We start from the raw sequence: 21,570 nt of genomic DNA on the forward strand, positions 1-21,570 counted from the left end.
GTGTGTGTGTAAAGTTCACTAGATATTAAACAGAGCCTAGCTTGGTCAATCGTTATAAACAAACTAGTTTAGTTGAGTCTGTCCATAGCCTGTCCTCTGTGGCTGTCTCTGCCTCATTTTTCTTTTATTGAAACACACACACACACATACATATGTTCATTTGGTGCAAATCGATTTCTGTTTCCGGCATTTTTTCACGTGCTTTCTGCCCCCTTCTTTTACCATCCACCTAACAGGCAACTAAATTGCCCTCCCGAGCGGGCCAGCTAGCTAGCCTTTTGTTCATGCACTTTTAGCATTTGTTGTTTTTCGGTTCAGCCTAACGATTTTTCCTAAAAAATAACAACATCAAATTGAGCAGAGCTGCCTAAAGTAACACTTGGAAGCACATTTGGCAGAAAAGTTCGCCCCAGAACTCTGTGTGTTTCGGCAAAAGGGAAACTTTGGCAGAGCACATTCATTCCCAATCGAGCAGCGATTGGTGACACGTGGCGTATGCGTAATATTTCAATATAAAGCTACGGTAATAGAAGTCGAGCTGAAACCGAATTCTTATTAATTTTCAGTTGTATACCCGAAGCTTTTTACTTTTAAAATATACAAATTCGCAAAGACTGTTAACGATATCAAAATATGCAAGAAAACTGCAAAATAGAAGCAAATTTATTTGGTCAAATTCTATACGTAGCGAGTGAATAATATTTGATAAATCAATAAATAAAGTGCTTAACAAATAGTGTTCAAAATTCTAAGATAAAAAGTTGTTTGTTTGAGTAAATCAATCAATAAATGTAACATATTATACTTAACAAAAACTTAATTTACGAAATTAAGCCAATCTTATCGTACGAATATGAATGAACAGTAATTTTCGAAATTATTATATATTATATATAAATATATATTATATAATATATATATATGTATATATATATTATATAATATATATATATATACAAATCTACTGCATCGAGGGCGAAATCCATTCAAAGCTACGAAAATTCTGTTACGCTCATCAAATGGTCGCTCGGATTGAATCTAACAAAAAAGCGTAGCCGAAATACGAATGTAAATTAGATGCAAAATAAATGGGTAAAATGAGGTCAAGTAAATACGATGTAAGTATTACAGTTAACCTCTCTATATCTATATATTTCTGTTATTGATATATTATTATAATTAATATCACTTTTATCTGCGGAACCTATTTCTTGATATACTTTACATTATAATTATTAATTCGAAATAGCTTCATCAAGAATATAAATAGATATACTTTTATGGGGTCTGCCACTCTGATATCCAAATTTCACTGGGTTCAGCGATTTCTGATTTCAACTCGAAATAAGAATCGGCTTACTTCAGCTTACCTTGCTCACATGTAAATATCTAATTGTTAATGCCAGATCCCATTAACAAGAATTGCTCCTCCCGCACCATACCATGTTATGCTATTAAGAGCACTCTGTTAATAACATAACCACAGTTCTCCTACTGGTTCGCAGGGTACTTCTGCACACACCTCTCCGCTCACTTGTCACAGGTATTACCACTTCTGGATCTACATAGTTTTACACACTATTTATAAGCAACAGAACCTTCTTCCCAAAAATAAAGACGAGGAAATTACAAGCCGGTCTTTGTACTTACTGTTGACGCCACCACTCCAACACTAATGATTACAGATAATATCTAAAATCAAGCTCTGGCTTTGCGAGTGTTGTGTAATCCAGGTCAAAGAGCTTATATAGTGATATGTTTATAATTTTCGCCTATGTCCTATTCTCTATGGAGTAAATGAATAAATAAATTTGTAGCAAAATGTTTCACAACTGTTTCTTTTATATAATATACATACTCTATTATAAACGGCTTACTTAATTTCTCAGTTAAGGTTTCACTTTGAATTGCCAATAATAAATTGAGAGCTTTTTAAGTTGTTAACCAATCTCTCCCAGTAGCTCTCTTGAAGGCTATACACATCTAGGAGGCATGACATTGACATACTGCGATCTCTCTCCTCCTCCGCCCCTCGCCCTCTGCCAGCTAAATTTACATAATCACTTAACTCATGGCCCACATTTTCTGAGATAATCTGAGGCAAAGAGGAGAAACCGTCAAGTGCACATAAATTAAAACAAAGATCGAAAAGTACAGGCCTCTAGCTAAGGAGTATGCCGTGCCAACTCGAATGCTCTGGGTTGCCCTTAATCTTGAATTACAAATCGAGTGCAATTATCTGGCGACTGCAATGAGTTTCCTGTGCCTCCGCGATGCCTTCGCTGTGCCACCACTGCACCTCCGACGGAGCTTGCAATTTGTCTTCACACTTTACGATTTGCATGGCTCGCAGCCGGGCCGGGGCAATCAATGCATTTCGATAAGCGCCAGTTCTAGGCCCTGACCACAGCTGGGCAAAAGCCCACGGGGCTGCGTTGCATGTTAGCAATCGTTTACCTGCGAGTAGACGAGCTAATTCGTGCTGAGCTGCTGCTGGACTCGGACTTGGACTCCAACTTTGAGTCTGTGACTCCGACTCAGGTACTACTGTGCGCCTTTAAATTTTACATTTAATTGATTTGTCAACACAAAATGTCTGTCGCAGCTTCCTGGCTGGCTGCTAAGCGGCTTAAGAGACACGAAACTGCTCAAGCCGCTTACGTTTCGGGTCTAAATACACGAGTTATGCTGCATAAATTGTCGAATTAGTTGGAAAACGAAAGTGGAAGGAGTAGTGCCAAAGGAAGCGTTCTCTGCTGCCGCCACTGCTGCTGCTGTGGTGCCACATCAAAGGCCAGCTGACAACGACGAGTGCCACAATCATCAATCACAGCGCCTGCTGTCCCGTTGAAGTGGCGTGCCACTAGATTGCTGCACCACCAGCCCCAGCAGAAGTAGCAGCAACAGCAACTGCCTCAACTCAATCAGCAAAGTCGCAAGCTCATTGCCTGGCCGGCCTAGGCCCTGCCGTGGGCGATCCCATCCAATCCCATCCCATCCAGATCCGATCCATGCACCAGTCCAAGCCCTGTCTGAGGTCCAGCCCCACTTCGAGCCTACGGGATTGTGTGTGTGTGGGCGCCAGCTTGTGTGAACGTGCATTGATTGCTGAACTTTGCATTAGGCATTGTGCGTTTGCAGAAGCAGTCCGCACAGTAAGCACTGTGCATCATTATTAACAGTTTCTAACTAAAATTTAACATGCTAGTATTCAGTAAATGAATTAAAGAATATTTTCGTGCTAATAAAGACGGCAGAAAAATTTCCAACTGAATTTGATACACCGTCGAAAAGCTCAAAAATTACAGATGTACCAGAAGCTAATAATAACTGTCTAAAGCACTGAATTTATCTATTTGTTTTGCATAATTATTTATAAACTCTGGTGTATTTCATACTTTTAAGTTTATTCAACATTAATAAATACATATATAAATATATATTTATTTTTTAACTGTTGAATAATCTGATTCATTCAACAAATTCCACCCATCACCATGTTAAATTCTCGCATACTTTACAAAAACCAAACCGTTTGGTCGAGTCCGTTGGCATTATTGAATTTTTACGTAAAATATATCTCCCGTGATAATATTTATGAAAATAACGCTCAAATATAGATTTTTTTCCCCAAGTAACAAAAGTAAATAAAATTTTATATAAATGTAAAAAAAAATATATATATAATTTTTATACTTACTGTACTTCTACTACTGTACTATAGTTATAATATGTTACATTGGTACATTGTTTATAATATGATGACAATGACGTTTAATATAAGTAAAAGTTTATTTTATTTATTTAATTCAACAACAATTTCAACAGTTGACAAAAATGTTTCCATATTTGAAGACTTGCATCATCCATAATTTTCATTATATTTTTGATTTGATTACTATTTGTATTTTATTTTCCTTTTTTGGGAATCTATCTCATTTTATAACTTAAAAAAAAAAAGCAAGTAAGAGAGTATAAGAAGTCTTTTCGTTAGCCTAAATTATCAATTAATTTTACTCCATTTCCCATGCGATTCGGCCCACTGTGTCGCTTCGACACTTAATGAAGAGTGACACTTTGGCTTCTTGGATTTTCGTATTTAGGTAGGCAACTTCAGTGCCGCGTGGAATCGAAATTATGTTGTCTCTCTGTCGCGGTCGTGTCTTGCTCTGATCTCGGTAGCTTTGTCTTTGGCGGACACGCGCTGCCCGCACGTGGGCCGTGGGTCGTGCGCCGTGGGACGTGGTGGCGCAGGTCGTGTGGGTCTGGCTTTATTAATTGTGTGCGAATGTTTGCACAATTTGTCAATATTATCGCGCAAACATGAACATTTGTAAGCCCATGCCCCCAAACCAAAGCCCAAGATCCAAACTCCAACTCAAACTCAGATTCAAAATGGAAACGGCAACAGACAACCGCAAACCGTCAGCCAAAAAGCCGAATAGCCATAGACATTTACATCCACAGCTACGTTCCACGCCTCACGTTCCCAAACTGTGTTCGCCTAAGTGATTTGTGATTTATGAATTCAGTCGCATTTTCATGCACATTTAATGCGATGTGGCGCACGGGACTGGAAACGCGGACGGGACACGCTGGCTACTGCCACCTACCGCCAGCTCCTTCAGCAACTCTGGCTGTGGGGTTTGTCTAGTTTGCTAATTTTCTGGCATCACACGTCTGCTATGCCTTACGACTCTATAATGCCCTGTTAATTGGGTCAGCCAACGCGATTTAAGGTGACGGAAGCTAATGGCAGCGTTCGAGAGCGAGCGCGCCGAACGATTGATAAACGCGTTCTGGCATTGCCTTCTGACATGCCTCATACATATTAATGGACACTAGCGACTGGACCTGTACTTTCCACAGCCCGCTATTCAATTCTTGTGGGGTATTGCACCGAGCTGCCTCGATGTGTCTCGGATTACAACAAGGCGGCAACAGCAGCCGATTTCGATTTGAGTTTAAGTAGAGCTTCGGCTCGAAGACAAAGCTCCTCGAATCTTGACTCAACTTGGTGAATGGTATAGCAGAAGGCTTGCTGAAACCATTATTTAAACAATTCAAACTCTACACAATTCCATTTCCCATTCGTAGTCTCAAAATTCTTCAATTAACCTCTTACTGAAGCAACTTTTTTTTATTTATCAAGGCGACGAGCTGAGTTGTTCTGCAAATAATAACACTGTTAGATTCTCAAACTATTCATCTTAAAAATTAATTTCTTTAATATTTGTTGATTTGTTTTTCAATAAGTTAATCATCTATTTACATGATGTGGGACCGACTCATTTACAAAAATGCAATTTCATGATAATAAATTATTTTATAAAAAAAATAAGAAAATAAAAGTTATATCATACAAAAATTTATCATTATTGATTATGTGCTTTTTGACCTGACAATAATTTCAATGTAGTTAACTTGAAACAATCCCCAGGCGACTCCCTTCGACAAGCAATAACTTTCTTTAAGAGAAAATTACACTGACGCTGATTTCTTTGGGAAAACTTTCAGGTCGCACTCTGCAGTTTTGTTTGTTAATCTCAACTTTATATGCCATTAGCCTTACACATAAATAAATCAAGAAGGAAAGAGAAAAATAAAAACAAAACAATCGTAAAACCACAGATAATTATTTTTCTATGGCAGGCGAGGCAGGGACTTGGATTTTAGCTAAACTTGAAGTGCTTAGTCCAAAGTCGAGTTGCCACTAACATAAACCAATAGGCGACTCCATTAGCCAACCACAACAACAGAAGCAGCAACAACAACAATAACAAGTTGGCATGGCTGCCACCAGCAAAGATCGACCAAGTTTTATAGAAAGCGAAAACCCGACAATTTTCACAACTTTGTTGGCTGCTAAGCCGCGAAAGTATATAATCCAATTATCGCACACACATGCGCGCCCATAGCATAAATAAAATCATTTGATAAGACAAGCCAAGGAGGCATCGGCCAGTAGTCCAATCCTCCAGTTATACGGTTTGGCACACCAGCGAATTGCATAAACATGTTCCACAGCAGCTGAGGAACTGCTGCTGCTGCTGCTGTCTATGAGGAGTAGAAGGAGGCGGAGTAGCAGAAGGAAGTGAGTCAAGCGACTTGGCATCGTGGCATTTGAAATATGCTGCATTAATATGCCGATAAATTTGTGCGGCGAAACAACTCAATTAGATGACAGGCAGCATGCGAGTTGAAATTAAATGCCATGAAATATTTTCCTGCCCCAGCAGCGCACCAACAACAATGTTGCTCTTGAGATTGAGCCAGAGCCACAGCCACACAACATTGTGTCAATGTCAGAGACAACGACGACGACTGCGACGACGAGGAGGAGTGCGTACGTGTCAGCAATTTGACAGACATTCATCAAGCCGCATGGCAAATGCTTCTGCGCCGGCGCAACGTCTACTACTGCTGCTCCTCCTCCACCTCCTCCCCCCTGCTACTGCTGCGGACCCAGCTGTATCAGCGCCTGTCACTGCGCGCCTGTCGCATGCTCAATCATTGGCGAGTTCCAGTCAGAGTCCCCAACTTGGTCAGAGTTGCAGTTGTTATTCATTGTGTGCCTCGTGCGCATAATTGATTTTGTGCTGGGGCATGGGCATTGTGTGGACTAGCGACTGCCGCCTCCTTTGCCAACTCCTTTTGTTGTCATATTAATGTCAGAAGATTGCACTTGATCATGAATTGTGGAATTGTGAAAATGTGAAAACTGCGCGGAATGGCGAATTGCGTGTTTGCCACTTAACGTTTTATGCACTTATCACGCCTGCTGGCCGACCCACTCAAGTGCCACACCAACAACTGTGGGAAAGCTACTGCAACAGCAACTGCAACTGCCTCTGGGTGAAAGGATGCGCATCTGCTTAGCTTAGACTATTTGTTGGCGGCTGAACGTGCCGTAGGCTGTGGGCGTGCCGTGACACTTGCTTTGACATGCATGGGAAAATAATTTTGTTTTTTATCTTCTGGCTCGACTGCAAATTAAAATGCGTTTCCAACAAGCGTCGCTATTGCTGATTCTGATTCTGATTCTAGGCAAATATCGACTTAATGTTGACTCATGTGTAATCAGTAAGCAGTCAGAGGCAGTTGGCCAGGACCCCGGCCGAAGTCTCGCCGCTGTTTAAAATTAATAAGTACAAATGCTTATCAGAGGTTTATCAAGGTTTACCTAAGCTACTTTAATATATATTACCAAATGGAAAAGAGGTTCAAGGTGAAGAAAGTTAGGCCGCATCCAAATAAATTATGATAGTAATAAAATTATTTTTGTTTAATAATACTAATTCACGAATATTAAATTAGTCTATTGATTTGTTTCAATGTCCATCCGTCCATCTGAAATTTCGAATATATCCTTACGTATACCTTCGTTAAGTTTTAAGATTTTCCCGATACGTCCACTATGAGGGTTCTTAGTAATATCATATAAATATTGGATCATATGAATAATTGAAGCTAAGCCATTATTAACTATGGTAATGGTGCATAAAACGTTAAGTGGCAAACACGCAATTCGCCATTCCGCGCAGTTTTCACATTTTCACAATTCCACAATTCATGATCAAGTGCAATCTTCTGACATTAATATGACAACAAAAGGAGTTGGCAAAGGAGGCGGCACTCGCTAGTCCACACAATGCCCATGCCCCAGCACAAAATCAATTATACGCACGAGGCACACAATGAATAACAACTGCAACTCTGACCAAGTTGGGGACTCTGACTGGAACTCGCCAATGAATAAATAATTAATTATTAATCAAATGATTTTCTTTTTATTTATTTTGTTTTCTAGTATATTTTACTGTAATACTAAAAAAATATATTTGATCTATTAAGTTTGAAATTCAGAAACAATAACTTCGACAGATATATGCGTAATATTAGGTTACGCTTTATATAAAGGGCAATCTGCTGGCATTGAAGTGCTTGGAGCTTTTACTCTAGAGACCGACGTGATTGTTTTTTAGAATTAATCTCAACCCCATTTGCGATACAATTAAATTGCCAATTGAAGCATAATTATGCGTATTAACAGTGAATGCGAATTCTGGATTCATTCTGGTATTAATCTATTTGAAGGAATTCGGAATTTACAAATAAGGCGTTTACTGGTCGAATGATAGCTATTATGGGGTTAAGAGCTAACTGTTTTTGTATTTCAGAGCGATCAGTAAATCCTTTTAGTCGTCAAGAAAAGGAAAACGGCATTTATTAATCTATGTAAGATGATAAACGTAAAACATGGTATATATACAGATTTATATCTACTCAACAATTTTATAGATACATACATGTTGTATATACCCAAGTATGTAAGAGGAGCTATCGTTTAGCTTAAATATATTTTTGGTAGTCATCCCATTTGCTACTCTTATCAATAAACTGAGACATGCCCAGAGGCTGTTCCGGATGTAATACACGCCTTCTAATCCCCACTTTAGGCGAGCCGACACAACTTGCGAGTGCAACAAGCACTTAGGGGAACTACAAGTCATAGACAGCAACTTCACGATTATCGGGCACACACAAAGCCGAGTAAACAGCTCGATAAACTATCATTTAATAAAGTGCTAAGAGCAGACGCTGACAACTCAATGCAAAAGCGATGACAGTGCCTGATAAACAGATGGGGATGGAGATGGAAGGGCGACTGCGAGTGGGTCTCAAATAGTGAGTGGTACTGTAACATGGTCTCAGACTGGGTCTGGTTGACAGCTCGATTTAACAGTTAGATGCGCATTAATATGGATACATTTCAATGCCAGGGTGACTGTGGGTGGGGTTTCCATTATGTATAACTGTGTAGGTGGGTGAGTCTCTGTGTGTGTGTGCGTGTGTTGTTCAATGGCATTTCCTAATAGTAAACGAGTTCATGACTTGGCTGCCAGCTCGCTGCGAAAGCTGGGAAACTACTTGGCATCAAAGCACTGCGAACTGCATATAAATATCGTATAATATAATAACTGGCGTCTAAATGTTTGCTGTAATTACGAGCAACATGTGCGAACCGAAGCGCCCTTCAACAAACTATTATACAGCTGTTATTACTGATGATGTTGTTGTTTTTGTTGTATTGCACAATTAAGTGAAGCAATTAAATGGCTATATAACAGACAGCTCATTGAACTCTGTGGGCAAATAACTTATGAATGGGAAAACGGACACGAAAAGAAATTAAAAACAACTAAGGAGGCTCCAGAGTAGACTGCTCGACTGGGAGATACCCTGAACCCTCCAATCTGATATTCTCATCATTCTATACTTATTTTATGCACATATGCATACATACACATGCATCCGCATGCACGTATAAAAACGCGCTCTGCTAACTGCGCAGTAGGCAGCGACTGCGCTTTGAGCTGCGCTGCAGTATGGGGAATATTATGAAAATTTATTTGTTGAATAATTTAATTTCTAGACATACAATCTCTTCGGAACGTATTCATAATGTTCTAATGTATGTACATTCCAAAGCATAAGGCTCTAATAATGGAAATACGTTTCTTACAAATTGGGGGCGAAAGGGGCGCAGTATCCAAAATCTGTTGATTACAAAATGTTTATATTCATCATATGTATATATGTATATATGTATATGTATATATGTATACACAATAAATCTGAAGCTTCTAGGTCTAATAATGTTCATATGATACTGAAAAAACAAAATCAATTTTTCGATTATTCTCGATAAAAAAGTTATCGGATGATGCCAAATTTCAGCTCTCTAGCTTTTGTATCTTCTGAGATTGACGCACTCATACAGACGGACGGATGGACGGACGGACAGACGGACAGGGCTATATCAACTCAGCTCGTCGTCTTGATCAAGAATATATATACTTTATGGGGTCTGCGATGATTCCTTCTGCCCGTTACATACTTTTACACAATACCATTATACCCTTATTTCCCATTTTCAATGGGTGCAGGGTATATAAATTATGCCATTAGATAAAAGTGGTTAATTAAAAGAAGCAGCATTGATTTGAAAATGAAAATTCAGGAAAACAGAAACGAGAGTAGACAGTATGATGGAAATGGTATAACGATTAGTTTAAGTCGACTCGGATAAAATAATATTGTCATTTATATAGTTATTTAGTTGAAGATCGACCTGATTTCAGGACAGTTGAGATATAAGATATTTGAATAAAAGCTTCCCTTAATCTTATCATTCAAGCTAATGCCGTATCGCCTATATCCTATATATATATATATATATATATATATATATATATATATATATATAAATATATGTATATTTACTCAGTGAATATTAATTCTATAATTATATTATATATCTATAATATATTATTAAATATATATATAAATATAATATAAATATAAATCTCCCTCTCCCTCTCCTCTCCCTCTGCCCTCTCCCATCTCCCTCTCATATCCCTCCTCACTCTCCTCCCCTCTCCCTATACCTCTCCCTATCCCTCTCCCTCTCCCTCTACCTATCCTCTCCCTCTCCCTCTCCTCTCCCTCCGCCCTCTCACCATCTCCCTCTCCATCTACCTCTCACTTCCTCTCCCTCTCCATCTCCCTCTCCCTCTCCTCCCCCGCTCCCTCTCCCTACTCCCATCTCCCTCTACCTCTCCCTCTCTCTCTCCCTATCCCTCTCCCTCTCTCCTCTCCCTCTCCCTCTCCCTCTCCCTCTCCCTCTCCCTCCCTCTCCCTCTCCTCTCCCTCTCCCTCCTCCCCCTCTCCCTCCTCTCCCTCTCCACTCTCCCTCTCCCTCTCCCTCTCCATCTCCCTCTCCCTCTCCCTCTCCCTCTCTTCTCCCTCTCCCTCTCCCTCTCCCGTCTCCCTCTCCTCTCCTCTCCCTCTCCCTCATCCCTTCCTCTCCTCTCCTCTCCCTCTCCACTCTCCCTCGTCCTCTCCCTATCCCTCTCCCTCTCCCTCTCCCTCTCCTCTCCCTCTCACCTCTCCTCTCCCCCTTCCTCACCTTCTCCTCTCCCTCTCCCTCTCCCTACTCCCTCTCCCTCTCACTCTCCTCTCCAGTCTCCCTCTCCCTCTCCCTCTCCCTCTCCCTCTCACTCTCCTCTCCCTCTCCTCTCCCTCTCCCTCTCCCTCTCCCTCTCCATCTCCCTATCCCTCTCCCTCTCCCTCTCCCTCTCCCTCTCCTCTCCCTCTCCCGCATCCCTCTCCCCGCTCCCTCTCCCTCTCCTCTCCCTCACGCCTCTCTCACCTCTCATACATCCCTTCTCCCTCTCCTCTCCTCTCCCTCTCCTATCCTTCCTCTCCCTCTACCTCTCCCTCTCCCCTCTCCTCTCCTCTCTCCCTCTCCCTCTCCCTCTCCCTCTCCCTCTCCCTCTCCCTCTCCCTCTCCCTCTCCCTCTCCCTCTCCCTCTCCCTCTCCCTCTCCCTCTCCCTCTCCCTCTCCCTCTCCCTCTCCCTCTCCCTCTCCCTCTCCCTCCCCTCTCCCTCTCCCTCTCCCTCTCCCTCTCCCTCTCCCTCTCCCTCTCCCTCTCCCTCTCCCTCTCCCTCTCCCTCTCCCTCTCCCTCTCCCTCTCCTCTCCCTCTCCTCTCCCTCTCCCTCTCCCTCTCCCTCTCCCTCTCCCTCTCCCTCTCCCTCTCCCTCTCCCTCTCCCTCTCCCTCTCCCTCTCCCTCTCCCTCTCCCTCTCCCTCTCCCTCTCCCTCTCCCTCTCCCTCTCCCTCTCCCTCTCCCTCTCCCTCTCCCTCTCCCTCTCCCTCTCCCTCTCCCTCTCCCTCTCCCTCTCCCTCTCCCTCTCCCTCTCCCTCTCCCTCTCCCTCTCCCTCTCCCTCTCCCTCTCTCTCTCCCTCTCCTCACTCTCCCTCTCCCTCCCCTCTCCCATCTCCCTCTCCCTCTCCCTCTCCCTCTCCTCTCCCTCTCCTCTCCCTCTCCCTCTCCCTCTCCCTCTCCTCTCCCTCTCCCTCTCCTTCTATCTCTACCTATCTCTATTTATACTATCCTCTCCCTCTCTCTATCTTTCCACTTTCCATATTATCCCTAGCTTTTAAATTCCTATTATCCTCTGTGTGCACTCTTACCTTTAAAACCTAAGTAGAGCTCTTTTCTTTTTTATGGTATTTTCGTGCTTGAATTTTGAATTCAAAAATCATGTAACATTGTTTAAAGCGCAAAGACGATTAATTAATAGCTTTAGTGCTTAGATGTCACCAATAACCACTTGACAGAGCACAGTTCCAATGATCGTTTATTTGAAGCTATGCATTACGTGTAAATTGCGTTGTATACATATATCATGAGGCTCGCACGTTTATATATCCATTGACAATCTAACAGATAGCTGCTCGATGGCCCTTCGACGATGATAGGTCCGAGGGCAGAGCACACCCTGGGTGCAGTTTCAAGCCGCCCACTAGTGGGCATTACGAATCGAAAATGCGCAGTATGAATCGAATGGTACAAACCATATCAATTTACATTGACTGTAACTAAAGGGGGGACCCCAAGTGGGTAATCGGTAATTGAATGGGATGAGAACATAACTGAACTGAAAGCATGTAATGCAAATGTGATTGCTATTTTTATGAGGCAACAACAACTTTGTAAATGGAATTGTAATTTAAATTGTAATTGTAATTGTAATTGTAATTGTAATTGTAATTGTAGTTGTAGTTGTAATTACAATGTGTGGCTGTTGTGCTGATATTGTTTGCGGTTATCTGATTATAACTTTACTTTAGTTTAGTAGATTGCTCAGCCCCGCTGACATAATGACAACTTTACGGACGTGTATGAATATCAATTCCATAGAAGTCGATCAGCAAATCGAGGAGACAGAGTGTCCAGTGTCTTAAGAAAATATAAATATAAGTTTACTGCCAACCGGTTCAACACTTCATTGTATGGAATTCCGAGAGCGACCACTGAAAGAAACTGCATACTGATTTGCATCAGTCTTTAAGTGCGGAAAATTCATTGAGGCCTTTATATATAATATATGTAAAAGTTTCATAATAATAGCTAATAATTAATTATTATTTTTTTCTCGAGCTGTTTACAATGTTTCGTTTAAATTAAATAATTTGTTGATCTATATATCATCTCGCATTATCTGTTTACATATCATCTCGCAGATGAAAATAAAATAAATTAATATTTGTTTAATATTAATATTTTGTTTAATACACATAAACTTAAAGCTGAAAATGGGAAAATGAAATTTGGAACACATACTCGTGTATAACTCCGATTTATAAAGTGTTAAAATTTTCCCGATCCGCCCACTAGGGGCGTGGCAAATCGGAAAATGCATTTTCCGATATACCAGAAATCATATTAGTTGAAGAGCTAGAAAGTTGAAATTTGGTATGTAGATCCGCGTTGACCCCCCAAGTCCAAAAAGCTATGGTGGATATATCTACGCCTATTGGGGGCGTGGCAAATCAGATAAATCTGTATCTCCTAAAGTTCTAAAGCTAGAACGTTGAAATTTCGCACGTGAGCTAATGCTATAATTCTATAATGACTGATGAAAAAATTTTATGTCTACGCCTACTAGGGACGTGGCAAATCGGACCTGAAGATATAGTGATTTTTCAAATTTGGCTATATTTTAGGCACTATTTATGCTAGAGACTTGAAATTTGGTATATATACGCGAGTTGACCTCCCAAGTCGAACAAGCTATAGTGGATATGTGTCCGCCCAAGGGGGGCGTGGCAAACCGCAAAGCTTTATATCTCCTACAGTTTAAGAGCTAGAAGCGTCATATTTGGATAGTTGAGTTACTGGTAACCTCCTCTATCGATGCCCCAAAAATAATTGTCACGCCTCTTTGGGGGCGTGGCATATCGAAAAATACCCTGTAATTTTCACATTTTTGAGCGTAAGCATTCAAATTTTGCATTTACGTTACCGTTAGCTCTTTCTAAGAACTGGCCAAAAATGAGGTGTCTACGGCCACTAGGGGCGTGGCAATCGGCATTTGTAGTATCAAATTGCGACATTTATATGCTTGAGCTATCTATGTATTTACATGTATATACAAATAAGCTTAATAGGCATTGATAACACGGAAGGAAAGATTTTTATAAAATTTAAAAATAAAATTTAGATATTTAAAAAATATAAAAGAAGCTAAAATAACAAAATTTGCATTTTACAAAAAAGAGTTTCCCCGGGATTTGAACTCGCATCCAGCCATGTTTGTCAAAATACAAAACAAATTTGACCCGGCGCCTTTGCCGACAGCGCCACCACCTACTAATTAAAATGAAATCCAAAAATAAGATTCTTGTTATGAGAGTAGCGGATGGTAAATTCAAGAACAAAGCAAAAACAAATCAGTCTCATTTCAACGCTAGAGTATGCATTTATGTGTACATACATACACACATACAAATGAGTGCGTGCATAAGAAAGGCGGGAATGCTTGATGCTACATATGCGTGCAGACTTATGTGCATACATATACATGCATATATGCGTACATACATTGTATATGAGGGCTAGAAACAAATTTAAACTTATAAAATTTTTCAATTAGGAAAAAGAATAAAACAAGTATCTATTTTATAAAAAACGAAATATGTAGAAAAAAACACACAACATTGAAGGGGCTTTGAACCTCCGCCGCTGTAACATAACCCACGCTATCGTCTTGGTTGACAATCTGGTAGCTAAAATACAATAACCTAATAACAGAGAGTCATCTGACAAAACTACAATAACAGCGCTTTTGTAATGTAAGCAAACGCTTATGAATCTGCAATAGGTGTGACCGAAAGCTATTAACGAAAATTACTATACATTTGTATTCAAAAAGTGCACGATCAATATAATAATTATCGATTACTTGATAAAAATTACCAAAAGCTACAGTATAATCGAAAAGCATAATTGTTTTGTACTACATTTTTTTTAAAGCCAAATTAAATTTGAAATAAGAATATATGCCCCTTTGTAAACATAGCATCATGTATACGGACTGTGAATGAGTATTCCGCAGTCGGTAGCGCCCGACTGCAACGTTCTTACTTGTTTTTAATATATATTCAGACTATTTTGATTCAATAGAATATGTAGATCATATGCTGAAAGTTTCATTTAATTACGTTAAGTCAATCGACGTTGAAAAATAAAAAAATATTTAGCCAATTAACAAACGCACGTGCAGCAGCTACAGCAGTTTTCCAATGTGTGCACACATACATTCAAACTTATTCGAGCATATTCTTTGAATCACATTGCTGTTGTTGTGCTAGAGTTCTCAACAGTTGGTTTAGTATAGATTTGCTAGATGGCGCTGATCAGTGAATCTATTTCAGTTTTGCCATCACAATTCCGAAAAGTAAAGTGGCGTTGTGACATACTAAATGTTCGTTTTTGTTGGTTTGGTTCAGGGTACTTGCATTTCAGACCCTGAATCTATTGAAAGTGAGAGATCTGGGTATAATTGTTTTGCGAAAAGTATGTAATGGGCGGAAGGAATATTCGCAGAATCTATAAAGTTCATATATTCCTTTCCAGGTCTAAATGTGTTGAAATGAGGTTACAAAACAAAATCAATTTTCGATTATTCTCCATACAAAAGTTATCGGATGATTTAGTACAAGTTTGTATTACTTTTTCGATAGCTCATCCGATAACCTTTTTTTAAAAAAAATTTTCAGCCTGTGTATATACATACATATGTTGAATACAAACATTTTGTAATTTACAGATTTTTGATACCACGCCCCCTTCGCAACCAATTTGTAAAAAACGCATTTCAAATACTAGAATGCTTTGGAATGTACATACATTTGAACATTATGATTACGTTCTGAAAGTTTAATTAATTAATTAAATTAATGTACGTCTAGAAATTAAATTATTCCACAAACAAATTCTCATCATATTGCCCACACTGCATCGCAGCTCAAGCTCAGTCGCTGCTTACTGTGCAGTTAGCAGAGCGCGTTTTTATACGTGCGTGCAGATGCATGTGTATGTGTATATGTATGTGCATAAAAGAACTATAGAATGATTTGAATATCAGATTGGAGGGTTCAGGGAATCTCCTAGACGAGCAGTCTCGACTAGAACCTTCTTACTTGTTTTTTACATGAATAATTCTGAAAATATGTTTTGTCATCTATCACATTGTTGGATAAATTGCAAACTGAAGCAGAAGGCAGCAAGAAATGAATTTCTGCATCGCGTTTGACTTGACTTATTTCCGAGTCGATTATTTTATCTGTTAAGGAAATTGAAAATTTATATTTATGTAGGAATAGATTCCAATTAGATGTGGCTAAAGGCTGGCCAATTCGTCCTTCAGACTCAAGGCTGAAGGCTCTTAAAATGTCAATTAAAAATTGCATTTTTAAGTCAAAACTTGAGACTTTTCGAGACTTGAGCAAAAACTAGGTTAAGCAAACAAACTTTCCAAAATTACTAAACGTGGATATCTATTTAAAAGCATTTGACATTTTTTGTGCGACTTTGGCTGTTGTCCTGTTTTCAATACAAAGCTTTTAGCCAATTGATTGGCTTCGACCGCCTGCTTGGCCGGCTAGCTGCATTGCTGTCTCGCTGGCTAACTTGCTTTGGCAATTAAGAAATTCTTGGCCATAACTATCGACGCTTTATAATTTTTATCACATACATTTTTTATCGCAAATATCACAACTTCATCAGCAATCAACAATCGACCAACAGCAGCACTAGCAGCAGGAGCAGGAGCAGGAGAGGAAAACAGGCGAGCTGACAATTAACCATAAAATTAGCTGCAACTCAGCTCAAGGAATGCGGTGGCCAAGGCAAATTGAAAACAATTTAAGTTATTTGCATATAAATGCAACTTAAGATGCAGGCAACAACAGCAGCAGCAGCAACAGCAGCAACAACAACAGCCACAACTGCAACAATAACTGCTGCACATTGGCGATGTAAACGTGTTGGACTTCTAGTGTGCCTAGTTCTTTTATCACAAATACATTAACCACATAAAATAGTCACTATGCAACACCTGTGAGAAATGATCGATTCAAAGATACCCTCTCATATTCTAAAATTCATAATGCCAATGCATTGGCACGGCTACGTAAAGCATATTAGAAACTGTTGCTTTGATTAAGCTGTATATACATATACTAAAGCCTAGATATATATATATATATATATATATATATATATATATATATATATGAACCTTGGAGGGTTCAGGGTATCTCCTAGTCGAGTAGTCTCGACTAGAGCCTGGATATATATAGCTGATATTTTTATCATTAACCACTTCTTTTATGCACGCACACATACATACATATGCATCCAGTCTCACGCGCCCGCGCTCTGCTATCTGCGCAGTAAGCAGCGACTGCGCTTGGGCTGCGCTGCAGTGTGGGCAATACTATGAGAAATTATTTGATGAATAACTTTTTTTGTAGATATGCAATCGCCATGAAATTTACAGAGCGTAATCATATGGTCGAAATGTGTGTACATTCCAAAGTCTCTAGTACTTAAAATACGTTTTTTATAAATTGATGGTGAAGGGGGCGTGGTATCCAAAATCTGTTCATTACAAAATGTTTGTATTCATCATATGTATATACACAGTAAATGTGAAGTGTCCACGAAAGCGTATTCCAATGAGGCTCAAATAACAAAATCAATTCTTCGATTATTCGCGATAAAAAAGTTATCGGATGAGTTATCAAAAAAATAAAGCAAACTCTTACTACGTATGGTATAGACGAGTATGCACACAATTTCAGCTCTCTAGCTGTTATATCTTCTGAGATCTCTGCTTTCATACGGACAGACAGACGGACGGACAGATGGACAGACAGACGGACAGGGCTATATCGACTCAGCTCGTCGTGCTGATCAAGAATATATATACTTTATGGGGTCTGCGATGATTCCTTCTGCCTGTTACATACTTTTTCACAAAAACATTATACCCTGATTTCCCATTTTCAATGGGTTCAGGGTATAATAAGATAAACTCGTAATGCGTATGATACACTCGAGTATGCATGCCAAATTTCAGCTCTCTTGCTTTTGTATCTTATTTGATCGACGCATTTATACAGACGGACGGACGGATGGACGGACGGACAGACGGACAGAGCTATATCGACTCAGCTCGTCGTCTGATCAAGAATATATATACTTTATGTGGTCTGCGATGCTTCCTTCTGCTTGTTATATACTTTTACACATAGCCATTATACCCTGATTTTCCATTTTCAATGGGCTCAGGGTATAAAAAGATTGAAATATTTTTGCGCATTTCACATGCTAAATAAATGTATAGTAAATATGTATATAAGTGTCTATGTTTATTATTTATTTTTTGTTTTGCCTTTTGGGTCGGCAGTTGCGGGCGCTGTTGTTAATTTCCGACATAATTGCAAAGCGACAATCGAGTCAGGGGAGGGTTCGGAGCGTGGCAGTGGCTGTCGGGCGACTAGTTATGACAGCAGCAGGCGGCAATGGCAACGGCAACGACAACGGCAACAGTGACGGCAGCTGCAAAGCGCGACTTGCCGCCGTCTGTGGAGCATTTGAATAATTTGCAATTAAACTGCAAGCTCTGAATTCAGTTGGAGCAATCAAGAGTAAAAAAAAAAGGTAAAAGGAAAAATAAACAGAAACAAACTGCTAAGCATTTCTTTTCAAGTCGGCTGCAAGCCGCGGCGTATGCGTAATATAACATTTGATTATTTTGTGAAACAAGTTTGTTCTGGCCTGGCCTCGAGAATGAATCGAAATGTCCGCATCCATCAGCTGTCTGCGCTTTACAGTTTTACCGTTGTGCTTGATGAAGACAGCAGCAGCCAGAGCCAGACCCAGAGCTGGAGATAGAGATGGAGCCGTGAACCGGTCAAAACCAACACCCAACTGTGTTTCCAATTAAACTCCGCTTTGACAAACAACGACAATGACAGCGCCAACAGCAACCAACCAACATCAGCAATAACAACACCAATATCAACACCAACCACAACAGTAACAACAACAGCATCAACGTCAGTTGTATGTGTTAGATGCAACAACTTTCAGTTTGCTTTACGGTTAGCTTGTCAGTTGTTAGCTGCAGTTGCCTCTGCCATAGAGCCAAAGAAATTGAACTTGAATGTTTATGTGGCAGGCGCTTTAACTCAATATGGGGGGTCTACTCACACAATCATACTCACACACACGCACACTGAATCACACACGTGCCCAAAAACTTTAGATGGCAGCAGCTCAATTCGTTTTTCCAACTGTCAACATGTTGTCAATCAATTTGAGGCTGTTGATTGGCTGATTGAAAGCATTTGATTGATTGCTAGATTTACACTTGTTCAATGGATTGCTCCCATCGGCTTGTCAACTGCGCAAAATGCCGTTAGCAGAAAAAATTGTTGTAAAAATTGTTTTTGCTGTTATATTGCGAAATATTCACAGATTTTGCCCAGCTGATTTCGAGTCGAGTTTCATATATGAAACTGGTCCAAGTATGATTGAAGCCAGCTCTAAAGACAGCAAACTATCTCAAATTACGGAGATATGGGCAAGTTGAGTTAAACTAACTCTGAGCTTTTTCTAGAGTAATATAAACATTACATTCTAGTAAGTTTTATGCCAAATATATAATACTGAATATAGAGAAATTATTGTACGTTGTAACAGTTAAATTTTTCCCATCTCTAAAGCCACTGCTATAAAACTTCATTCGATACACTCCATTACCTTTGAGTCATATAATTTATGCAATATCAATCCAATAACTGATCAAGATTCTCCCTAATCTAATATTAAACTGATTTCCCATTATTGGCTCATTACGGCCGTGGTAGTTTTCCATTTAGCGAATCACATTTTCATTGATTCTGTGCACTGGCAATGGGGCAGTCATGCATCTGCTCTTGGTTCACGTCCTGCTGTTTGCTACAACTCCAATGCAGACAGCGCTGAGTAAGTGGAACTAAATCAATATCGAAATAGAGTACCGATTTCCATAGCATTCTGCTTTTGAAGCCGTGGCGCCACGAAGTAAGTTTACAAACGTCAGCTACGAACACAATAGCGAATACTTTCCGAGAATGAAGAGTTGGCTGACAGCCGAGGGCTACCTGAATGTGGGATGTCTATATAGACCGATCCCTCCCGCTAGCGCGTCCATAACTGTGCAGTTCCAGATTGAGAACTCTAAGAACTACCACACTCTGTTTAACTACGATGTAGACACCTGTCAGTCAGTCAAGAGTCACACGGTGAGCAGCCTGCCCAGCCTCTGGTTTCGCAATGTACGCAAGTACGGAAATCTATCTACCATCGGTCCCATGAAAGTCGTAGGTGGGTCTCCGTTCCAAGAGGAAAGCAGAATTAACGATGCTCATATTCCAGGGATACTACGACCTGCGCAATTTTCATTTAGAGGACAACAGCATTCCTGTCTACCTACGCCCGGGCAACTAACGCGTAAAAGACACAAACTACTATGGGAAAAGCAATGCCAAGATCCAGCAGTGTCGCCTCGTCTTCACTATCATTTTGCAAATGCAGTTATATTAAAGTTGTCCTCAAAGCAAATGCCTATGAGCTTCGTTCCATTTAACTGAACTCTCAGCCTATTGGCCAAGTGTGTTAGTAGTTGGCATGGGGGTAGGGCTAACAAGTTTTCTCCGGCCAAGTTTGTTGCGTTTGCGTGACAGTAGATCTCTTCCTCCTTCTCCTCTCATTGACTAAAACTAAAAGTTATATGAGACGCCTTTTTATTAATTTCAGCAGAATCGAACATATAATATATGTATATATTTAATTGCAGCACGACTCCACAACACAAACGTCATTTTATTCCAAAAGAATTCATAACACATTCGTTTTATTTATCCATCCATACATCTACCTTCTTCCCTACTTTTTCGCCAATTATCATTAAACTTACTATCATAGCTCGTCAGCGCCCACTAGTTATTCACACAATTTTTGCTACTCCACGTCATCATCACAGTACGCCCAAGTAACATCTATGTTTTAAGTTAAAAATTTGTGAATTTCTGTAGGTCCTGTGGACCTACACATTTGGTGTTAGGATGAGTGAGACTGTGAAAGACCAAGTTCTTCTTGAGGCACGTTGAATGCTGATATTGGGCCAGCCATGGGATAAGAAGCTAACCTATAGTTACAAATTTACTAACTATTTATTTTAAATCAATTTTTTATAAAATATATTCACTTATCACATTTACCGACGTATTTAACAACACTTGTCTACAATTTCGATTACATAGGAGTCCTAAGGTTTTGCCGCGATGCAGCATTTTACAGTTTTTACAACAAACATTCTTTGGCGCTTTGTTTTCCGCTGACAGGAGCAGCAGCTGGGGCTTTGACTCCTTTCGAGATACTTTTGTCGGTCAGTGTGAGATTTATGCTGTTTTGTTGTTGTTCCAGTGAATTTATTGTTTACAATTTAACTGGGCGAACCGTTTAGCAAACGTCAAACACTCGTTCAGAGCAACTGACTTAAAGTTGAGAAACGAACGCTTTGTGCTTTGTGGTGTGGTATCTTGTCATGACTGTTGTTATATGTGGGCGTTAGCGCCAGCTGCTTAAGTTATGTGCTCGACTT

At 40.0% G+C, this 21,570-nt stretch overlaps 2 protein-coding genes across 2 annotated transcripts in view; both read left to right on the forward strand.

Annotated features, from left to right (window-relative positions):
- The first annotated feature begins 928 nt into the window (after positions 1-928).
- The window catches only part of ths (thisbe), a 92,442-nt gene continuing 71,800 nt past the window's right edge, over positions 929-21,570 (forward strand). Inside the window, exon 1 of the mRNA XM_089261447.1 lies at positions 929-1,118. Within this exon, the coding sequence (XP_089117573.1) occupies positions 1,117-1,118 (2 nt within the window). The 5' untranslated portion in view covers positions 929-1,116. The remainder of the gene's footprint in view (positions 1,119-21,570) is intronic.
- Positions 19,734-20,620, forward strand: LOC108652916 (uncharacterized). Its single transcript, XM_030387111.2, is given in 2 exon segments — positions 19,734-20,287; positions 20,343-20,620. Coding segments are annotated over 2 exon segments (606 nt in total). The 5' UTR covers positions 19,734-19,849; the 3' UTR covers positions 20,511-20,620.

The sequence above is a fragment of the Drosophila navojoa genome, chromosome 5 (genome assembly GCF_054131105.1).
Source record: "Drosophila navojoa isolate 15081-1374.11 chromosome 5, UAZ_NAV_1.0, whole genome shotgun sequence".
In the NCBI taxonomy this organism is placed as follows: Eukaryota; Metazoa; Arthropoda; class Insecta; order Diptera; family Drosophilidae; genus Drosophila; species Drosophila navojoa.